Source organism: Oncorhynchus nerka, linkage group LG16, assembly GCF_034236695.1.
Source record: "Oncorhynchus nerka isolate Pitt River linkage group LG16, Oner_Uvic_2.0, whole genome shotgun sequence".
NCBI classification, from domain to species: Eukaryota; Metazoa; Chordata; class Actinopteri; order Salmoniformes; family Salmonidae; genus Oncorhynchus; species Oncorhynchus nerka.
The window spans coordinates 35,217,971-35,236,643 of NC_088411.1; the positions used below are offsets into that span (position 1 = coordinate 35,217,971).

Consider the following 18,673-nt stretch of genomic DNA (forward strand, 5'->3'; position numbering starts at 1 on the left):
TTACATAATTTACATACTGTACAAACTTAACCACCTAAACATTTACATGTTTTCAGTGGGGCAATTTCGTCACCAAGATGAGTTACATAGCAACAATGCTTTCAAAATATACTTGATATTCTGGTTCTATCATTACAGAACATAAATTAACAGGTTTTCAATGCAAGGTCATAGTATGATGAAGGACCTCATAGATAAATACCCACCACACTCAAACTTAACACCTTGAGATGTGATTTTGCTTTGAGGACCATTTTGAAAATGCTTTTAGATTACAAATGATGAATTTGTTCAAAGACTCCCTCAGTATACAAAGATCCTCCATTTTTACTACAGTATATCTACAAAAATAAGAAACACAAATCTCCACTGGATGAGGAGCTTAGTAACTCCAATGACTTAAGACAGAATTCAGAGAGTTTATTTCCTTGTTCATGTGTCGATTGTTCCATTTTTATCCACCAAGAATGTAGGTAGGACTTTGGTTTCATAAGGAAGTGAATATCTTTTTTATTTCACAAAAACAATTGAAGTTATTTTAGAAATGTATAGCCTTGTTTATACCTGGTGCTAAAATGCATCTTTGTCCTGATCTTGTACACATTCAGAGAAATACAGTATGTCTACACATGGTATTAAAATGTGTCTCTTATCTGTCGACTTTGTTCCCATTGTGACCATATATACCACTTTTCCTGGTCCCTCACTATTATTTGACGGCTATTCTATAAAAATAATATTTTTTTCTTTATTTTAAGACACCTATTGATGCCATGAGCCATAAAGGTTTACTTTAATCAGCTAACACAATTTAAGATGCCTCAGGCCCTCCCTTTTTTACTGTCCGTTCACCCATAAAGAGGTACAAGGATCATCCACAATATGTATGTCATGACTTCCGCCGAAGTCGGTTCCTCTCCTTGTTCGGGTGGCGTTCGGCGGTCGACGTCACCGGTCTTTAGGCATTGCCGATCCACCTTTCATTTTCCATTTGTTTTGTCTTGTTTTCCCACACACCTGGTTTACATTCCCTCATTACTTGTCGTGTATCTGTTCCCCCCCATGGCTGTGTGTGGAATTGTTTGTTGTAAAGTGTTTGTGCACTTCTGACTGGTTTGTGACTGGTTATTTTGTACCCATATTTTGTTGTTCTGGGTGCCGTTGGTTTTGCTTAATAAACTGCTCCGGTTATTACCCAGTTCAGCTCTCCTGCGCCTGACATCCCTGCAGCCAGACACGCACCTCTTATAGAATTCCACACCTGAATATGGAGTCAGCAGGTGCAGGTGCCCCTGGTATAGGGGTCGAGGAGCACATCCGGGAGCACGCGGCAATGCTCCACCTTCATGGCGCCACCACGGACCGCGTCGTCCAAACCATGGACCACTGGGAGAGACAGGGAGTTCCTCCAGCGCCCCCACAAGCACAACTGGGGTCTCCACTACACGCTCCCCCCTGCACCCGGTCCAGGTGGGATTCGTCTCGCCCTTCCCCTGGTGTACGATGGAACGGCGGCACACTGCCAGGGTTTCATGTTGCAGCTGGACCTCTACCTGGCAACCGTCCACCAGGCTCCTTCGGGACGTGAGAGGGTGTCCGCCCTCGTCTCGTGCCTCTCGGGGAAAGCCCTGGAGTGGGCCAACGCCATGTGGGGAGAAGGAGATGCGGTGCTGGACCATTTCGAGGATTTCACCCGCAGCTTCCGGGCAGTCTTTGACCACACGACCGAGGGTAGAGCGGCAGGTGAACGTCTCTTCCATCTTAGGCAGGGGACGAGGAGCGCCCAGGAGTTCGCAATGGACTATAGGACCCTGGCCCCCGGCGCAGGATGGAACGACAGGGCCCTGATCGATCACTATCGCTGCAGTTTGCGCGAGGACGTCCGTTGGGAGTTGGCCTGCAGGGACACCACCCTCACCTTCGACCAGCTGGTGGACCTGTCCATTCGGCTGGATAACCTGCTGGCTACCCGCGGACGTCCAGAGCGGGGTCTGTTGGTTCCGTCCCCCAGCACCACCGTTCCGATGCCCATGGAGCTGGGCGGTGCTGGCCAGCTCCTGCATTTCCCGTGGTGCTAGGCCTACCCTGGTTAGCTTGTCCCCACTTGACCCCACTGTTTCATGGCAACGGAGGGCTCTCACGGGGTGGTCGCGAGAGTGCTCGGGAGGTGTTTAGGGGTTTCCATTGGTGCTACTACGGTGGAAAGTCCAGACCAGGTCTCCACCGTGCGCATTCCCCCCGAATATTCTGACTTGGCTCTCGCCAGGAGTCACATGTATATCCTATCACAGGTGGAGACGGCGGCTATGGAAACATATGTCTCCGAATCCCTGTGTCAGGAGTACATTCGGTCCTCCACTTCACCCGCCTCCTCAAGTTTATTTTTTGTGAAGAAGAAGGAGGGAGGTCTGCGCCCGTGTATTGACTATCGAGCCCTAAACCAGATCTCTGTGAAGTACAGTTACCCGCTACCTCTCATAGCCACAGCGATTGAGTCAATGCACGGGGTGCACTTCTTCACCAAACTAGATCTCAGGAGCGCTTATAACCTGGTGCTTCTCCGGGAGGGAGATGAGTGGAAGACGGCTTTCAGGACCACCTCTGGGCATTATGAGTACCTCGTCATGCCGTACGGGTTGATGAATGCTCCATCAGTCTTCCAAGCCTTTGTAGACAAGATTTTCAGGGACCTGCACGGGCAGGGTGTAGTGGTGAGGGCTCTGGGAAAGGAAACTATGACGTGGGGGAACGGGAGCTGTTGGCTGTCATCAAGGCTTTGAAGGCATGGAGACATTGTCTTGAGTGGGTTAAACACCCTTTTCTCATCTGGTCTGACCACCGCAATCTGGAGTACATCCGGGCGGCGAGGAGACTGAACCCTCGCCAGGCAAGGTGGGCCATGTTTTTCACCCGTTTTGTTTTCACCCTTTCTTACAGACCAGGTTCCTAGAACGTGAAGGCAGACGCACTGTCCCGGCTGTATGACACAGAGGAGCGGCCCATGGATCCCACCCCCATACTCCCGGCCTCCTACCTGGTGGCGCCGGTAGTGTGGGAGCTGGACGCGGACATTGAGCAGGCGTTACGTGCAGAGCCCGCTCCCGTCCAGTGTCGCTCTGGGCATCTGTACGTTCCGTCTGCTGTCCGTGACCGGCTGATCTTTTGGGCCCACACGTCACCCTCCTCTGGTCATCCAGGCATTGGTCGGACGGTGCGCTGTCTGAGCGGGAAGTACTGGTGGCCCACTTTGGCTAAGGACGTGAGGGTTTATGTTTCCTGCTGCTCGGTGTGCTCCCAGTGCAAGGCTCCTAGGCACCTGCCCAGAGGTAAGCTACACCGCTTACCCGTTCCACAACGGCCTTGGTCGCACCTGTCTGTCGATTTCCTTACCGATCTTCCTCCCTCACAGGGTAACACCACGATCCTGGTCATTGTGGACCATTTTTCCAAGTCCTGCCATCTCCTCCCTCTGCCCGGTCTCCCTACGGCCCTGCAGACTGTGGAGGCCTTGTTTTCACACGTCTTCCGGCACTACGGGGTGCCTGAGGATATAGTGTCGGATCGGGGTCCCCAGTTCACTTTGAGGGTCTGGAGGGCGTTCATGGAACATCTGGGGGTCTCGATCAGCCTTACCTCGGGTTTTCACCCCGAGAGTAACGGGCAGGTGGAGAGAGTTAACCAGGATGTGGGTAGGTTTCTGAGGTCTTATTGCCAGGACCGGCCCGGGGGAGTGGGCGGTGTTCGTGCCCTGGGCAGAGATGGCCCAGAACTCGCTCCGCCACTCCTCCACTAACCTCTCTCCCTTCCAGTGCATACTGGGGTATCAGCCGGTTAAGGCTCCATGGCATCAGAGTTAGACCGAGGCTCCTGCGGTGGATGACTGGTTCCGGGGGGCGGAGGAGACATGGGACACCGCCTATGCTCACCTTCAGCGCGCCGTGCTGCACCAGAAAGCCAGCACAGACCATCACCGCAGTGAGGCCCCGTTGTTCGCACCGGGGGACCAGGTCTGGCTCTTGACCTGAAACCTGCCCCTCCGCCTGCCCTGCCGGAAGCTGGGTCCGCAGTTTGTGGGGCCGTTTAAAGTCCTGAGGAGACTGAACGAGGTGTGTTACAGATTACAGCTTTCCGCCGATTACCGTATTAACCCCTCGCTCCATGTGTCTCTCCTCAGGCCGGTGGTGGTTGGTCTGCTCCAGGAGTCAGAGGTGCGGGAGGTTCCTCCGCCCCCTCTGGACATCGAGGGGGCCCCGGCTTATGCCGTTTGCTCCATACTGGATTCGAGGCGTCGGGTGAGGGGCCTTCAGAACCTCGTGGAGTGGGAGGGGTACGGTCCGGAGAAGAGATGCTGGGTTCCGGTGGAGGACATGTTGGACCCTTCAAGGGGGGGTTACTGTCACGACTTCCACCGAAGTCGGTCCCTCTCCTTGTTCGGGCGGCGTTCGTCGGTCGACGTCACCGGTCTTCTAGCCATTGCCAATCCACCTTTCATTTTCCATTTGTTTTGTCTTGTTTTCCCACACACCTGGTTTACATTCCCTCATTACTTGTCGTGTATATAACCCTTTGTTCCCCCAGGTCTGTGTGTGGAATTCTTTGTTGTAAAGTGTTTGTGCACTTCTGACTGGTTCGCGACGGGTTATTTTGTACCCATATTTTGTTATTCTGGGTGCTGTTGGTTTTGCTTATTAAACTGCTCCGGTTATTACCCAGTTCTGCTCTCCTGCACCTGACTTCCCTGCAGCCAGTCACGCACCTCTTACAACGTATCACTTTAACATCTTTATTGTCTCTCACGGAAATTAATGAAACTAGAAAGTTAACATTTTGAGGTATCTTTTTGCTTACTTTTATGACAGTTCACATCATTTACATACTGTATGTACAAACTTAACCACCTCAAAAATGTACGTCTTCAGTGGGGCAATTTCGTCACCAAGATGAGTTACATAGCAACAATGCTTTCAGATATACTTGATATTCTGATTCTATCATTACAGAACATAAATTAACAGGTTTTCAATGCAAGGTATGATGAAGTATAATGAAGAACCTCATAGATAAATACCCACCACACTCAAACTTAACACCTTGAGATGTTGATTTTGCTTTGAGGGCCATTTTGAAAATGCTTTTAGATTACAAATGATGAATTCGTTCAAAGACTCCCTCAGTATTCAAAGACCCTTCTTTTGTACTCCAGTACGTCTACAAAAAATAAGATCCATAAATCTCAAATGGATGAGGACCTTAGTAACTCCAACGGTTTAAGACAGTGTTCAAAGAGTTTATTTCCTTGTTCATGTGTCTAATCAATCTAATCATTAATCAATTGTTCATTTTTTCCCCTCCGAATGTAGTAGGTAGGACTTTGGATTCATAAGGAAGTGAAAATGAAGCAGGGAGAAAAATATCCTCCCTTGACAAAATGTTTTCTCAGTATACAGTGACGCACTTCATGACCTTTATACAGTATCACAGATCATTCATCACTTTGGCATAGAAGCCTAAATGTCCCTGTTGTCCACTCAGCAGAATTAGAAAGGGCATTATTATGTCTGTCATGCCCCACGGCTGATACACCAGGTCTAAATTATACTATTACAGTCAATCACAGCCATCTATTCAACTTGAACTTTGAAATGACACACTATTACATAACCACCGAGACCTCCCAACCCCAAGGTGACACTGCATGTGAATCACCATGTGAATAACCCCAAATAAAAGGTCAAGTGTATTATGTTCCTGTTCAGTGTCAAGAAATAACGTTACAAAAGGTTTACTAGACCAAAAGCCTATCCTTAGGTTTCTAGGCAGTATTGGTCATCATTTGCCCTATTGGCCATATACTCAACTGTTTTAAATGCCATAGATTGGCTAATTAATATAATTTAATTGGATATGTTGGTTGGCGCTTGCATGGTTACCTGATATTTCTGTTTATTCCATAATCAATAAACGTACACAGGCACAGAGTAAACAAACATTTGAGTCAGCTCTTACTGCGTGCATTCATGTGCATGCGTGTGGAGAGAGAAAGAGAGCGAGGGAGGGAGAGAGTTTGGGCTAGGTTGGGCGAAGAGAATGATTTCCTCCACAGCTGTGTTGGGGAAGATGAGGGGGGCTGGAAGTGGGCGGGGGGGGAATGGTCTCATAAAATTTGAGGAATGTTATACATTGCTAAAAAAGCTTGTTTTCGACGGCCAGAAACATATAAGTTGGGTTCAGTGATCAGGAAAACCTCAAAGTTAACGTCTGTTGGAAAGTTCAGAACGATTACCTCTTGATTTAGTCAACTGATCAACTCAACAGTTTGGTAAGCTACAATTTTATCTGGATCCTTTTATGTCTCAATTTCTTCCCTTATTCACTAGTTCAGAAAGCATCTCTGCATGGAATATTTTCTGAATCCTGAATGTGTAGGATGTTACACCCAGATATTGCTTCAAACCGTTCCTTTATGATCCATCTCATCTCGTTCTCCTCCCTCTTCCTTACGAAACACTTTAGCAGGCTCACCCACAGCCAAATGAAAGTAGACATTGTGTAAAACTTTTTTTCTCTCTTCCTCCCACTCCCTCTGCTTTCTGTTAAGCCCCTAACGCATGTCCCATCCCCCAGTATTCTTCTCCATGCTCTCTCTTCTCTCATGTCGGAAAGTGGCTGGGGTCGCAGAACAAAACCAGCGATGTCCTTTTTCGTATTTCAACTGACTGACATTCAACATGAATAAACAAAATGAACCTGTAGTGCACGATGGCAACGTCCTACTCTGCTCTGTCTTTTCTTTCTACCTCGCTCAAAAGTGTTCATTTTCTTTAAATGTTTAAATGACAGATTCCATTGTAAGCACGTTTCTGTGGCCCTATCATACTCCCGCCCGCCCAACCATCCCCACACCCACCCGTCTCCCTCATGTAAATATCTCCCTCCAGTTGTGTAATATTAGTTCATCTACGCAGTTCAGGCAAGCCAGGTCTGTAACTATTTCACTACTTTCTATGCTATACATGTACAGTATCTATCTGTTAAATATGCTACAGTTAGATTATTTGTGAATTTGTAACAAACAAGTTAGGCTCTCTTATTAACAAAGCTTAGATTAGAATGTTTACATATGTCACAGACAGTAATCCATTTCAAATTCCATTTGAAAGTGATCATATTATCTATATCATAGGTTCTATGGTTCTCTGTGCAATTTCAGTGACGTTTTTTTGTTGATGTTGAACTGTTTGATGAATATTGCAGTTCCCTTCAGAAGAATAAAAATACATTATATTATCTGACATTAGTTAGTTTTGAGTTATAGGTTCAGACCTTAGTATTCAATCTCAACCTTATTATATGTGTTTTCAAAACACTAAAAGCTTAGGCTATCTTGTTTTGATGAGGCATATAGCATCTGGCTGGCTACACCTTACAATCCGCATATCAGTTTATGACTTATGATGGTTGTCACATGTAGGCAAGATGAGTTCTGGCGTTGTTTTCAGATGGTTCATTTGTTGCTAAGTTCTTTTTGTGTTATGAATATCATGTCATTTTGAACTTTCACCCAGATCTACACTCCCTATGATTGGGACCTGGGCCTTTACAAAAACATTTTAAATTCTGGTTGCTTTAGGATTGCTTTGCAACTGTTCTAACACTGTTCTCACATAGTTTATAGAGTAATTAAAACCAAACAGGTTTATGTTCATTTATTTTCATCACAGCTGATCTGCTGTATTTTAAGGCCCTCTCCTGGTTCTCTGTCATGGTATTATCAATGTTGTTATGCCTACAGTTTGTTCACTATCCTTCAACAGATGATCATGGCGGACTGCAATAGCATCGAATAGTCCCCACGATATGCAACTGTTCAGGGAAGTCCGGAACCAATACATGCAGTCAGTCAGGCTATTTTTTTCAAGCAGAAATTCGCATCCTAACTCCAAAAAGTTTTGGGACATTGTAAAGTCCATGGAGAACAAAATCACCTCCTCCCAGCTGCCCACTACACTGAGGCTAGGTAACACGGTCACCACTGATAAATCCATGATAATCGAACATTTCAATAAGCATTTCTCAACGGCTGGCCATGCCTTCCTCCTGGCTACTCCAACCCCGGCCGAGATCCCTAAAGATTGAAAAGGTGCCGCGGTCATCCCCCTCTTCAAAGGGGGTGACACCCTAGACCCAAACTGTTACAGACCTATATCCATCCTGCCCTGCCTATCTAAAGTCTTCAAAAGCTAAGTTAATAAACAGATCACTGACCATTTTGAATCCCACCGTACCTACCCGTGACCGGCTCGGTGCACCTCAGCCACGCTCAAGGTACTAAACGATATCATAACCGCCATCGATAAAAGACAGTACTGTGCAGCCGTCTTCATCGACCTGGCCAAGGCTTTCGACTCTGTCAATCACCGTATTTTTATCGGCAGACTCAATAGCCTTGGTTTTTCTAATGACTGCCTCGCCTGGTTCACCAACTACTTTGCAGACAGAATTCAGTGTGTCAAATCGGAGGGCATGTTGTCCGGACCTCTGGCAGTCTCTATGGGGGTACCACAGGGTTCAATTCTCGGGCTGACTCTTTTCTCTGTATATACAATGATGTCGCTCTTGCTGCGGGCGATTCCCTGATCCACCTCTACGCAGACGACACCATTCTGTATACTTCTGGCCCTTCCTTGGACACTGTGCTAACTAACCTCCAAACAAGCTTCAATGCCATACAACACTCCTTCCGTGGCATCCAACTGCTCTTAAACGCTAGTAAAACCAAATGCATGCTTTTCAACCGTTCACTGTCCGCACCCACCCGACTAACATCACCACCCTGGACGGTTCCGACCTAGAATATGTGGACAACTATAAATACCTAGGTGTCTGGCTAGACTGTAAACTCTCCTTCCAGACTCACATTAAACATCTCCAATCCAAAATCAAATCTAGAATCGTCTTTCTATTTCGCAGCAAAGACTCCTTCACTCACGCCGCTAACCTTACCCTAGTAAAACTGACTATCCTACCGATCCTCGACTTCGGCGATGTCATCTACAAAATAGCTTCCAACACTCTACTCAGCAAACTGGATGCAGTCTATCACAGTGCCATCCGTTTTGTTACCAAATCACCTTATACCACCCATCACTGCGACCTGTATGCTCTAGTCGGCTGGCCCTCGCTACATATTCGTCGCCAGACCCACTGGCTCCAGGTCATCTATAGGTCTATGCTAGGTAAAGCTCCGCCTTATCTCAGTTCACTTTTCACGATAACAACACCCACCCGTAGCACGCGCTCCAGCAGGTATATCTCACTGGTCACGATAACAATACCCACCAGTAGCACACGTTCCAGCAGGTATATCTCACTGATCATCCCCAAAGCCAACACCTCATTTGGCCGCCTTTCCTTCCAATTCTCTGCTGCCAGTGACTGGAACGAATTGCAAAAATCGCTGAAGTTGGAGACTTTTATTCCCATCACCAACTTTAAACATCAACTATCTGAGCAGCTAACCGATCGCTGCAGCTGTACATAGTCCATCTGTAAATAGCCCACCCAATCTACCTACCTCATCCCCATACTGTTTTTATTTGATTTACTTTTCTGCTCTTTTGCACACCAGTATCTCTACTTGCACATCATCATCTGCTCATTTATCACTCCAGTGTTAATCTGCTAAATTGTAACTATTCGCTTCTATGGCCTATTTATTTCCTACCTCCTCATGCCTTTTGCACACACTGTATATAGACTTTCTTTTTTCTACTGTGTCATTGATTTGTTTATTGTGTTAATGGCTTGTTTATTGTTTACTTCATGTGTAACTCTGTGTTGTTGTCTGTGTCACACTGCTTTGCTTTATCTTGGCCAGGTCGCAGTTGCAAATGGAAAATTGTTCTCAACTAGCCTACCTGGTTAAATAAAGGTGAAATAAAATAAATAAATGTCGATGAACATGGCGTCCGACATCAGTCCAGCAGGGGGAGAAGGAGGGCCACATACCACTATGGTGGGAGGAAGTAAACCACTGCACCGCTTCATCAGAGGCGAGCCAAAGAGCACTGGGGTGAGACTGGAGAACAGACAACTGATGTATTCATTGTTGCCAAATACTCAAAGGAGTCACTGCGGACAAACGCTGTGAACATTTTATTTTGTGTAAAATGTTTGTATTTATCATTAATTAATTTAGTGTTAGCACTTTACATTACAGCACACAATAAAGTGGTAATAGCATGGTTATAGGTAACATATGTCACGACAGTAATCATAATGAAAACATTATTTAACCAGATACCTCTTCATTTTTGTGTAAACATATGATTATTTCGGTGTCTTTGTTCTATGTCCCTGGTTGGTTAGACTGCAATGCTGGTATTTATTCTATGTTCCTGGTTGGTTAGACTGTAATGCTGTTCTTTATTCTATGTTCCTGGTTGGTTAGATTGTAATGATGTTCATGGGATCATCACTCTTCATCTTGGGGATTCCAATGAGGCTGGATACACTGATGTCCTCTGCTGAGACTTTCACCCCTTTTTGGCTAGGAATCCTGGTACGCCCTTCTTGTGTGTGTCTATATAAATCTATGATACTGACAATCCAAATGTCTTAACATGACATCATGCCTTTCAGTCCTAAAAACCCTTATTTCTTAATCTTCCATTCAATGATATCTTTCAGACCTTCTCCCATGACAGTTTGGGCATGTTGTTGAACTTATAAACCCCCTCCCTCTGCTTTGTGACAGTTCATCATCTCTGGGTTGTTATATGTGCTCACAGAGAGGAATCCTTCAAAACAACTGGTGAGTCCCATGAATTGGAATTCTGCGCAAAGGCATTATAAACGATTATAAGAGCGTCTGCTAAATGACTTAAATGTAAATGTAAATGTAGTCATGGCACATTAATGTTCATAACTATGGCAAACGATTTTCATTATATAAAAAATAGTGTAGAAAACATTAGGAACACCTTCCTAATATTGAGTTGCACTCCTTTTTGCCCTCAGAACAGCCTCATTTCACCAGAGCATGGACTCTACAAGGTGTTGAAAGCATTCCACAGGGATGCTGGCCCATGTTGAATCCAATGCTTCCAACAGTTGTGTCAAGTTGGCTGGATGTCCTTTGGTTGGTAGACCATTCTTGATACACACGGGAAACTGTTGAGGATTAAAAAAACGAGCAGCTTTGCAGTTCTTGACACACTCAAACTGGTTTGTCCGATACCTACAACCATACCCCGTTCAAAGGCACTTAAATAATTTGCCTTACCCATTCACCCTCTGAATGGCACGTATACACAATCCATGTCTCAATTTTCTCAAGGATTAAAAATCTTTCTTGAACCTCTCTCCTCCCTTTCATCTACACTGATTGAAGTGGAATTAACAGGTCACATCAATAACGGATAATCGCTTTCACCTGGATTCACCTAGTCACCTATGTCATGGAAAGAGCAGGTGTTTGTAATGTTTGTATACTCAAGTGTATAGTGAGCGTTCATGTGTGCATTCCACAGAGAGATCTCTTTTTAGTAACTTTTATCAGATTAAGGAAAAAGGAAACCTCACACTGCTCTTGATAGTATCACTGATCTTTAATAAGCTTTACGTATCGGCCTCACGGCCTCACGGCCTTCGTCAGAGCTTTTGTGAGTTTAAGAAAAATTTGCACCCTTATGTAGACCTAGCCCCGCCCACATCCGTTCCAGGAAAAACAAATAAGTGCTACCAAATATAACAATATGCATTTCATAAATATTCAAGTAAAGTGTGTAAATAAGACGTATTAAACAGGTCTGTAAAACCACAATGAGGACGTGCTATGCTACAGACGTGTTTAATTCTTATTTACACACTTTACTTGAATATTTATGAAATGCATATTGTTATATTTGGTAGCACTTATTTGTTTTTCCTTCGCCTCCAACCCCATTCGGTGTGTGGAACGGATGTGGGTGGGGCTAGGTCTACCGAGCAAGTTTTCATTAATCATTGGGTACATCGTACGAAAAACATCAGAGTAATCTTAAATAGGGGCATAATTCCTGTTCAAATCACCCTCCAGACATTATTTCCTAAATCCCTATGTATGTTATGTTGTGAATTTGAACATGAGCAGTGTGAGGTTTCCTTTTTCCTTCATCTTGTTCAACTGTTACCATGCACCTGCAAAAAAGATTGCTCAGATGTGCGAGTGCCTTTTGAATTTAGTAACTTCTACCAAAGAAATTCGTAAATGAATGTCAAACCACAGTTCCTCATCCCATTCTGTTTTTCTTATTAGTCATAGTAAAACCCACTGTGCAAAAGGTAAATAGTGTCAATTTTCAAGATGGTTATTCTTTAGGACTGTTCCCAGACCCTGACAACAGTTCATCACAATGTGATTGCCACTCTGTACTTCAGTCTGGAAGTGTCAAGCAAATGAATGCCTATTCAACGTTCTGTTAACTTCAAGTTAAAGTGCCTTGAAAGAGGCTTTGTCACAACGTGGTTGCAGTTCTTTCACCACTTTATTTGTTCTCACCCTGTAGGTGACAGCAAGCCTGGCCCTTAGTATCATCTCTATGTTGGGGGTCACAGTGGCTTTCTTTGAATTCCTTAAAGGCATCCTGCACATTCGGCAATCACATGACTACTATGATCATTACAACTATGACTACAACGCCACAGAATCTGGCAGAGTTGTAGTCCCCTGGCGTAAACAACATATGGTATGTTTTGTTGCTGTTGTTATTGTTGTGATTCCGGATCACTTTTATCTGGATCAATTATTATTAGAGCTTAGGAATTTGCTTCATCACAATCTCTTTTAAAATGTGATTAAGAAAGGATAAACATCTTATAACACATCTTTAAATCGTCTGTAACTCATTCTGTCTAAATGAAGATACCTTTCATTCTCTGCTCTCTCTCATCATCACAGTACCAGTTGATCAGCCTCGAGGCTGTATTTATGTACCAGAGCTTAGTAGGCATGGTGATCCTAATTGTGATGACATCATTTGCCAGGGTTGCCCTGCATTCCAGCAAGACACAGGTAAAGTACTGTGACATACTTTAAAAACGTAGCTATATGTATTGTGACCTGAGGCTTGTAGACTGTGGTCAGTATGCCAGTACAATTAATCAAATACATTTTGGTTTATAAGTGCCCTACAGAACCAGACATAATCTTATCTGCAACTAATGTTATTACAGTGTATGTTTATATACAGTACAGTGTATATAATGCTTTTTTGTGTGTCTATCTCATGCAGGAATGCCTAAGATAAACTCTGTTCTTTCTTCTTTACAGGCAGTTGTGGTAATGCAAGATCTACCATCACCAGACTGAATAAAGAAAACAAGGCTTTTCTGACTGTCTCTGCCGTGATGAATAGATCACTTGGACTTGCCCATTGATATGAAATAAATGTATTCACAAATATGTAGAACATTTCTTTAAATCCACATATATGGAATTGTCTTTGTATACACTCATCTTTCTATACACTTGTACTTTGTAATAAATATAACATACACCACCAGTCAAACGTTTGGACACACCTACTCATTCAACGGGTTTTCTTTATTTTTACTACTTTCTACATTGCAGAATAATAGTGAAAACATCAAAACTATGACATAACACATATGGAATTAGGTAGTAACCAAAACAGTGTTAAAGAAATCAAAATATTTTAGATTTTAGATTCTTCAAAGTAGCCACCCTTTGACTTCATGACAGCTTTGCACACTTTTGGCATTCTCTCAACCAGCTTCACCTGGAATGCTTTTCCAACAGTCTTGAAGGCGTTCCCACATATGCTGAGCACTTGTTGGCTGCTTTTCCTTCACTCTGTGGTCCAACTCATCCAAAACCATCTCAATTGGGTTGAAGTTGGGTGATTGTAGAGGCCAGGTCATCTGATGCAGCACTCAATCATTCTCCTTCTTGGTCAAATAGCCCTTACACGGCCTGGAGGTGTGCTGGGCTCCCAAGTGGTGCAGTATTCTAAGGCACTGCATCTCAGTGCTAGAGGCATCACTACAGACCCTGGTTCAATTCCAGGCTGTATCACAGCTGGTTGTGATTGGGAGTCCCATAGGGCGGCACACAATTGGTCCACCGTCGTCCGGGTTAGGGTTTGGCCGGGGTAGGTCATCATTGTAAATAAGAATTTGTTCTTCACTAACTTGCCTAGTTAAATAAAGGTGTACACAATCCTATTGAAAACAGATGATGTGCAAACCAGATGAGATGGTGTATCGCTGCAGAATGCTGTGGTGGCCATGCTGGTTAAGTGTGCCTTGAATTCTAAATAAATCACTGACAGTGTCACCAGCAAAGCATCCCGACACCATCACACCTCCTCCTCCATGCTTCATGGTGGGAACCACACATGCAGAGATCATCCGTTCACCCACACCGCGTCTCACAAAGACACGGCGGTTGGAATCAAAAATCTTACATTTGGACTCATCAGACCAAAGGACAGATTTCCACCTCTCTAATGTCCATTGCTCGTGTTTCTTGGCCCAATCAAGTATCTTCTTGTTATTGGTGTCCTTTAGTAGTGGTTTCTTTGCAGCAATTAAACCATGAAGGCCCGATTCACACAGTCTCTTCTGAACAGTTGATGTTGAGATGTGTCTGTTACTTGAACTCTGTGAAGCATTTATTTGGGCTGCAATTTCTGAGGCTGGTAACTCTAATGAACGTATCCTATGCAGCAGGGGTCACCTTGGGTCTTCCTTTCCTGTGGTGGTTCTGTTGAGAGCCAGTTTCATCATAGAGCTTGATGGTTTTTGCGACTGCACTTGAATAAACTTTCAATGTTCTTGAAATTTTCCATATTGACTGACCTTCATGTCTTAAAGTAATGATGGACTGTCGTTTCTCTTTGCTTTTGAGCTGTTCTTGCCATAACATAGACTTTTACCAAATAGGGCTATCTTCTGTATACCACCCCTACCTTGTCATAACACAACTGATTGGCTCATATGCATTACGAAGGAAAGAAATTCCACAAATTAACTTTTAACAAGGCACACCTGCTAATTGAAATGCATTCCAGGTGACTACCTCATGAAGCTGGTTGAGAGAATGCCAAGAGTGTGCAAAGCTGTCATCAAGGCAAACACTGTCTGTTTTGCTTACTACATGATTCCATATGTGTTATTCCATAGTTTTGATGTCTCCACTATTATTCTACAATGAAGGAAATAGTGTTTTTTTAATATGTAAAAAAAACTGGAATGAGTTGGTGTTTCCAAACTTTTGACTGGTACTGTAAATTGCTCAATTAGGGCCTATGTAGCAGTATAAGAAAATATTCAAAAACACATCTTTGTATTTTCAAAATATACTTCACTTTCAAAATTAAACAACATCCATGTAGTGCAATAGAAAAGGAACATGATCATTATAGAGGGGTTATTTGTTTAGCAAAAACACAGACGCATGAGCAGCTACGGTGCAAAACAGACGGGGTTGACTTAGATTGTTGACAAAATGTAAGCTATATTTTACTCTCCAATGTTTATTGAAAACATAAATACATTTGCACAATGAGCACTTGCTGTCTCTCAAATCATTGTTACAGTTGTTGGTTAGCAAGCTAATGATGTTTAGCCATATTAGCATTGACATGAAATCGATGCCTCTCTTTGTTCGGGAGGTGCTCGGAGGTCGATGTCTCCGGTCTTCTAGCCATCTCCGATCCATTTTTCATTTTCCATTTTGTCTTGTTTTCCCACACACCTGGTTCTCATTTCCCTCATTATGTGTTGTGTATTTAACCCTCTGTTTACCCCATGTCTTTGTGTGGTATTGTTTATTCTGTTTCATGTTATGCGCACGTTAGTCTGTTGCGCTGGGTTATGTTAACCCGTATTGTTATTTCATTTTCACTTTGCCGTGTGCTTTTGGTTCGCCTAAATAAAAGGCTCCGTTGGCTACTCAATATCTGCTTTCCTGCACCTGACTCCCTTACAGCCATTTATGCATACCTGACAGAAAACCACACACATTATGGAGTCAGCAGGAGCAGGTACCTATGGTAATGGAGTCGAGGAGCGCGTCCAGGAGCACACGGCGTTAATTCACCATCTCGGCACCGCCATGGACCACGTCTGTCAGACGATGGATTGCTGGGAGAGACAGGGAGTTCCTCCAGTACCTCCTTCAGCACAACAGGGGTCCTCACTACCCGTCCCTCCCGTACCCGGCTCCAGTGGGATGCGTCTCACCCTTCCCGGAGAGTATGATGGGACGGCGGTACGGTGCCAAGGCTTCCTACTACAGCTGGACCTCTAACTGGGCACCGTTTATCCAGCTCCTTCGGGAAGGGAGAGGGTGCCCGCCCTCATCTCGTGCCTCAGGGAGAGCTCTGGAGTGGGCCAACGCCATGTGTGGAGAAGGAGATGCGGCGTTGGATGACTTCACGGAATTCACCCAGTCTTCGACCACCCGCCCGAGGGTAGAGCGGCGGGTGAACATCTGTTCCACCTGAGGCAGGGGACGAGGAGCGCCCAGGAGTTCACACTGGAATTTTGGACCTTGGCCGTCGGAGCGGGATGGAGCGACAGGGCCCTCATCGACCACTACCTTGCAGCCTGCTCGAGGATGTCCATCGGGAGTTGGCCTGCAGGGATACCACTCTTACCTTTGACCAGCTGGTGGACATGTGCATTCGAATGGATAACCTGCTGGTCACCCACAGACGTCCAGAGAGGGCTCTGTCGATTCCCTCTTCCAGCACCACCGCTCTGGTGCCTATGGAGCTGGGAGGTGCTGCGCACAGGGAGACCGGAGGAGGGGCTTTCACGTGTACCATCTGTGGCCGCAGAGGTCACACTGCTGGTCGGTGCCGTGTTGGCTCCTCTAGGGTTCGAGGCAGCAGGCAGGGCACTCTGGCGTCACCCCAGGTGAGAAGGTACCATTCTCACCCAGAGCCCTCTGTTGCACACATGTTATTGTTTGTTACTTTTCCTGAGTTTTCCCCGCATTCCTAGCATAAGGCGCTCGTCGATTCAGGCGGAGCTGGGAATTTCATTGATATATCATTTTCCCATAGTTTAGGGATCCCCATTGTTCCCGTGGATGTGCCATTCCCCGTTCACACCTTAGATAGTCGACCATTAGGGTCAGGGTTGATTAGGGAGGTCACCGCTCCTTTGAGCATGGTGACATAGACTCTCCTGCATTTCCCATGGTGCTGGGCCTACCCTGGTTAACCTGTCATAACCACACTGTTCTTGGCCACAGAGGACTCTCACGGGGTGGACGCAGGAGTGCTCAGGTAGGTGTTCAGGGGTTTCCGTTGGTGCCACTACGGTGGAGAGTCCAGACCAGGTCTCCACCTTGCGCATTCCCCCTGAATATGCCGATTTGGCTCTTGCATTCTCTAAAAAGAAGGCGACTCAATTACCACCTCATCGCAGGGGCGATTGTGCGATAAATCTCCTGGTAGGCGCTGCACTTCCCAGGAGTCACATGTATCCCCTCTCACAGGCGGAGACGGAGGCTAGGCGCTGCACTTCCCAGGAGTCACATGTATCCCCTCTCACAGGCGGAGACGGAGGCTATGGAAACATATGTCTCCGAATCCCTGCGTCAGGGGTACATTCGGTCCTCCACTTCACCCGCCTCCTCAAGTTTATTTTTTGTGAAGAAGAAGGAGGGAGGTCTGCGCCCGTGTATTGACTATCGTGGTCTGAATTTGATCACTGTGAGGTATAGTTACCCGCAACCGCTCATACCCACAGCGATAGAGTCAATGCACTTGGCGCGCTTCTTCAAAAAACTAGATCTCAGGAGCGCTTATAACCTGGTGCTTCTCCGGGAGGGAGATGAGTGGAAGACGGCTTTCAGGACCACCTCTGGGCATTATGAGTACCTTGTCAATGCCGTACGGGTTGATGAATGCTCCATCAGTCTTCCAAGCCTTTGTAGACAAGATTTTCAGGGACCTGCACGGGCAGGGTGTAGTGGTGTATATTGATGACATTCTGATATACTTCGCTGCAAGCACCGAGCATGTGTCCATGGTGCGCAAGGTGCTTGGTCGACTGTTGGAGCATGACCTGTACGTCAAGGCTGAGAAATGTCTGCTCTTCCAGCAGTCCGTCTCCTTCCTAGGGTATCGCATTTCCACCTCAGGGGTGACCGCATTGCAGCCGTGTTTCATTGGCCGACTCCCACCACGGTAAAGGAGGTGCAGCGGTTCTTAGGGTTTTCCAACTATTACCGGAGGTTTATCTGAGGTTTTGGTCCGGTAGCGGCTCCCATTACCTCACTGCTGAAGGGGGGCCCAGTGCGCTTGCAGTGGACAGCTAAGGTGGACAGGGCTTTTAGTCACCTGAGGGCTCTGTTTACCTCAGCTCCCATGCTGGTTCACCCGAATCCCTCTTTGGCGTTCATAGTGGAGGTGGACGCGTCCGAGGCTGGGATAGGAGCTGTGCTCTCTCAGCGCTCGGGTATGCCACCAAAGCTCCGCCCCTGTGCTTTCTTCTCGAGGAAGCTCAGCCCGGCGGAGCGAAACTATGACTTGGGGGACCGGGAGTTGTTGGCTGTCGTCAAGGCTTTGAAGGTGTGGAGACATTGGCTTGAGGAGGCTAAACACCCTTTTCTCATCTGGACTGACCACCGCAATCTGGGGTACATCCGTGGGCG

General features: G+C 45.8%; 1 protein-coding gene across 3 annotated transcripts; it reads left to right on the top strand.

Annotated features, from left to right (window-relative positions):
- Window positions 1-6,147: 6,147 nt before the first annotated feature.
- On the top strand, window positions 6,148-15,962 carry LOC115144424 (membrane-spanning 4-domains subfamily A member 15-like). Of its 3 annotated transcripts, none has more exons than XM_029685465.2 (7): window positions 6,149-6,319; window positions 9,878-10,072; window positions 10,451-10,561; window positions 10,757-10,813; window positions 12,549-12,728; window positions 12,941-13,054; window positions 13,313-15,962. In XM_029685465.2, exons 2-7 carry the CDS (start codon window positions 9,950-9,952, stop codon window positions 13,349-13,351), a joined length of 624 nt encoding a protein of 207 aa, XP_029541325.1. In that variant the 5' UTR covers window positions 6,149-6,319; window positions 9,878-9,949; the 3' UTR covers window positions 13,352-15,962. The 3 variants fall into 3 exon arrangements, with proteins under 3 accessions (XP_064858723.1, XP_029541325.1, XP_064858722.1); XM_065002650.1 differs by lacking the exon at window positions 6,149-6,319 and adding an exon at window positions 6,885-6,979; XM_065002651.1 differs by lacking the exon at window positions 10,757-10,813 and having other exon boundaries at window positions 6,148-6,319.
- The last annotated feature ends 2,711 nt before the right edge of the window (window positions 15,963-18,673 follow it).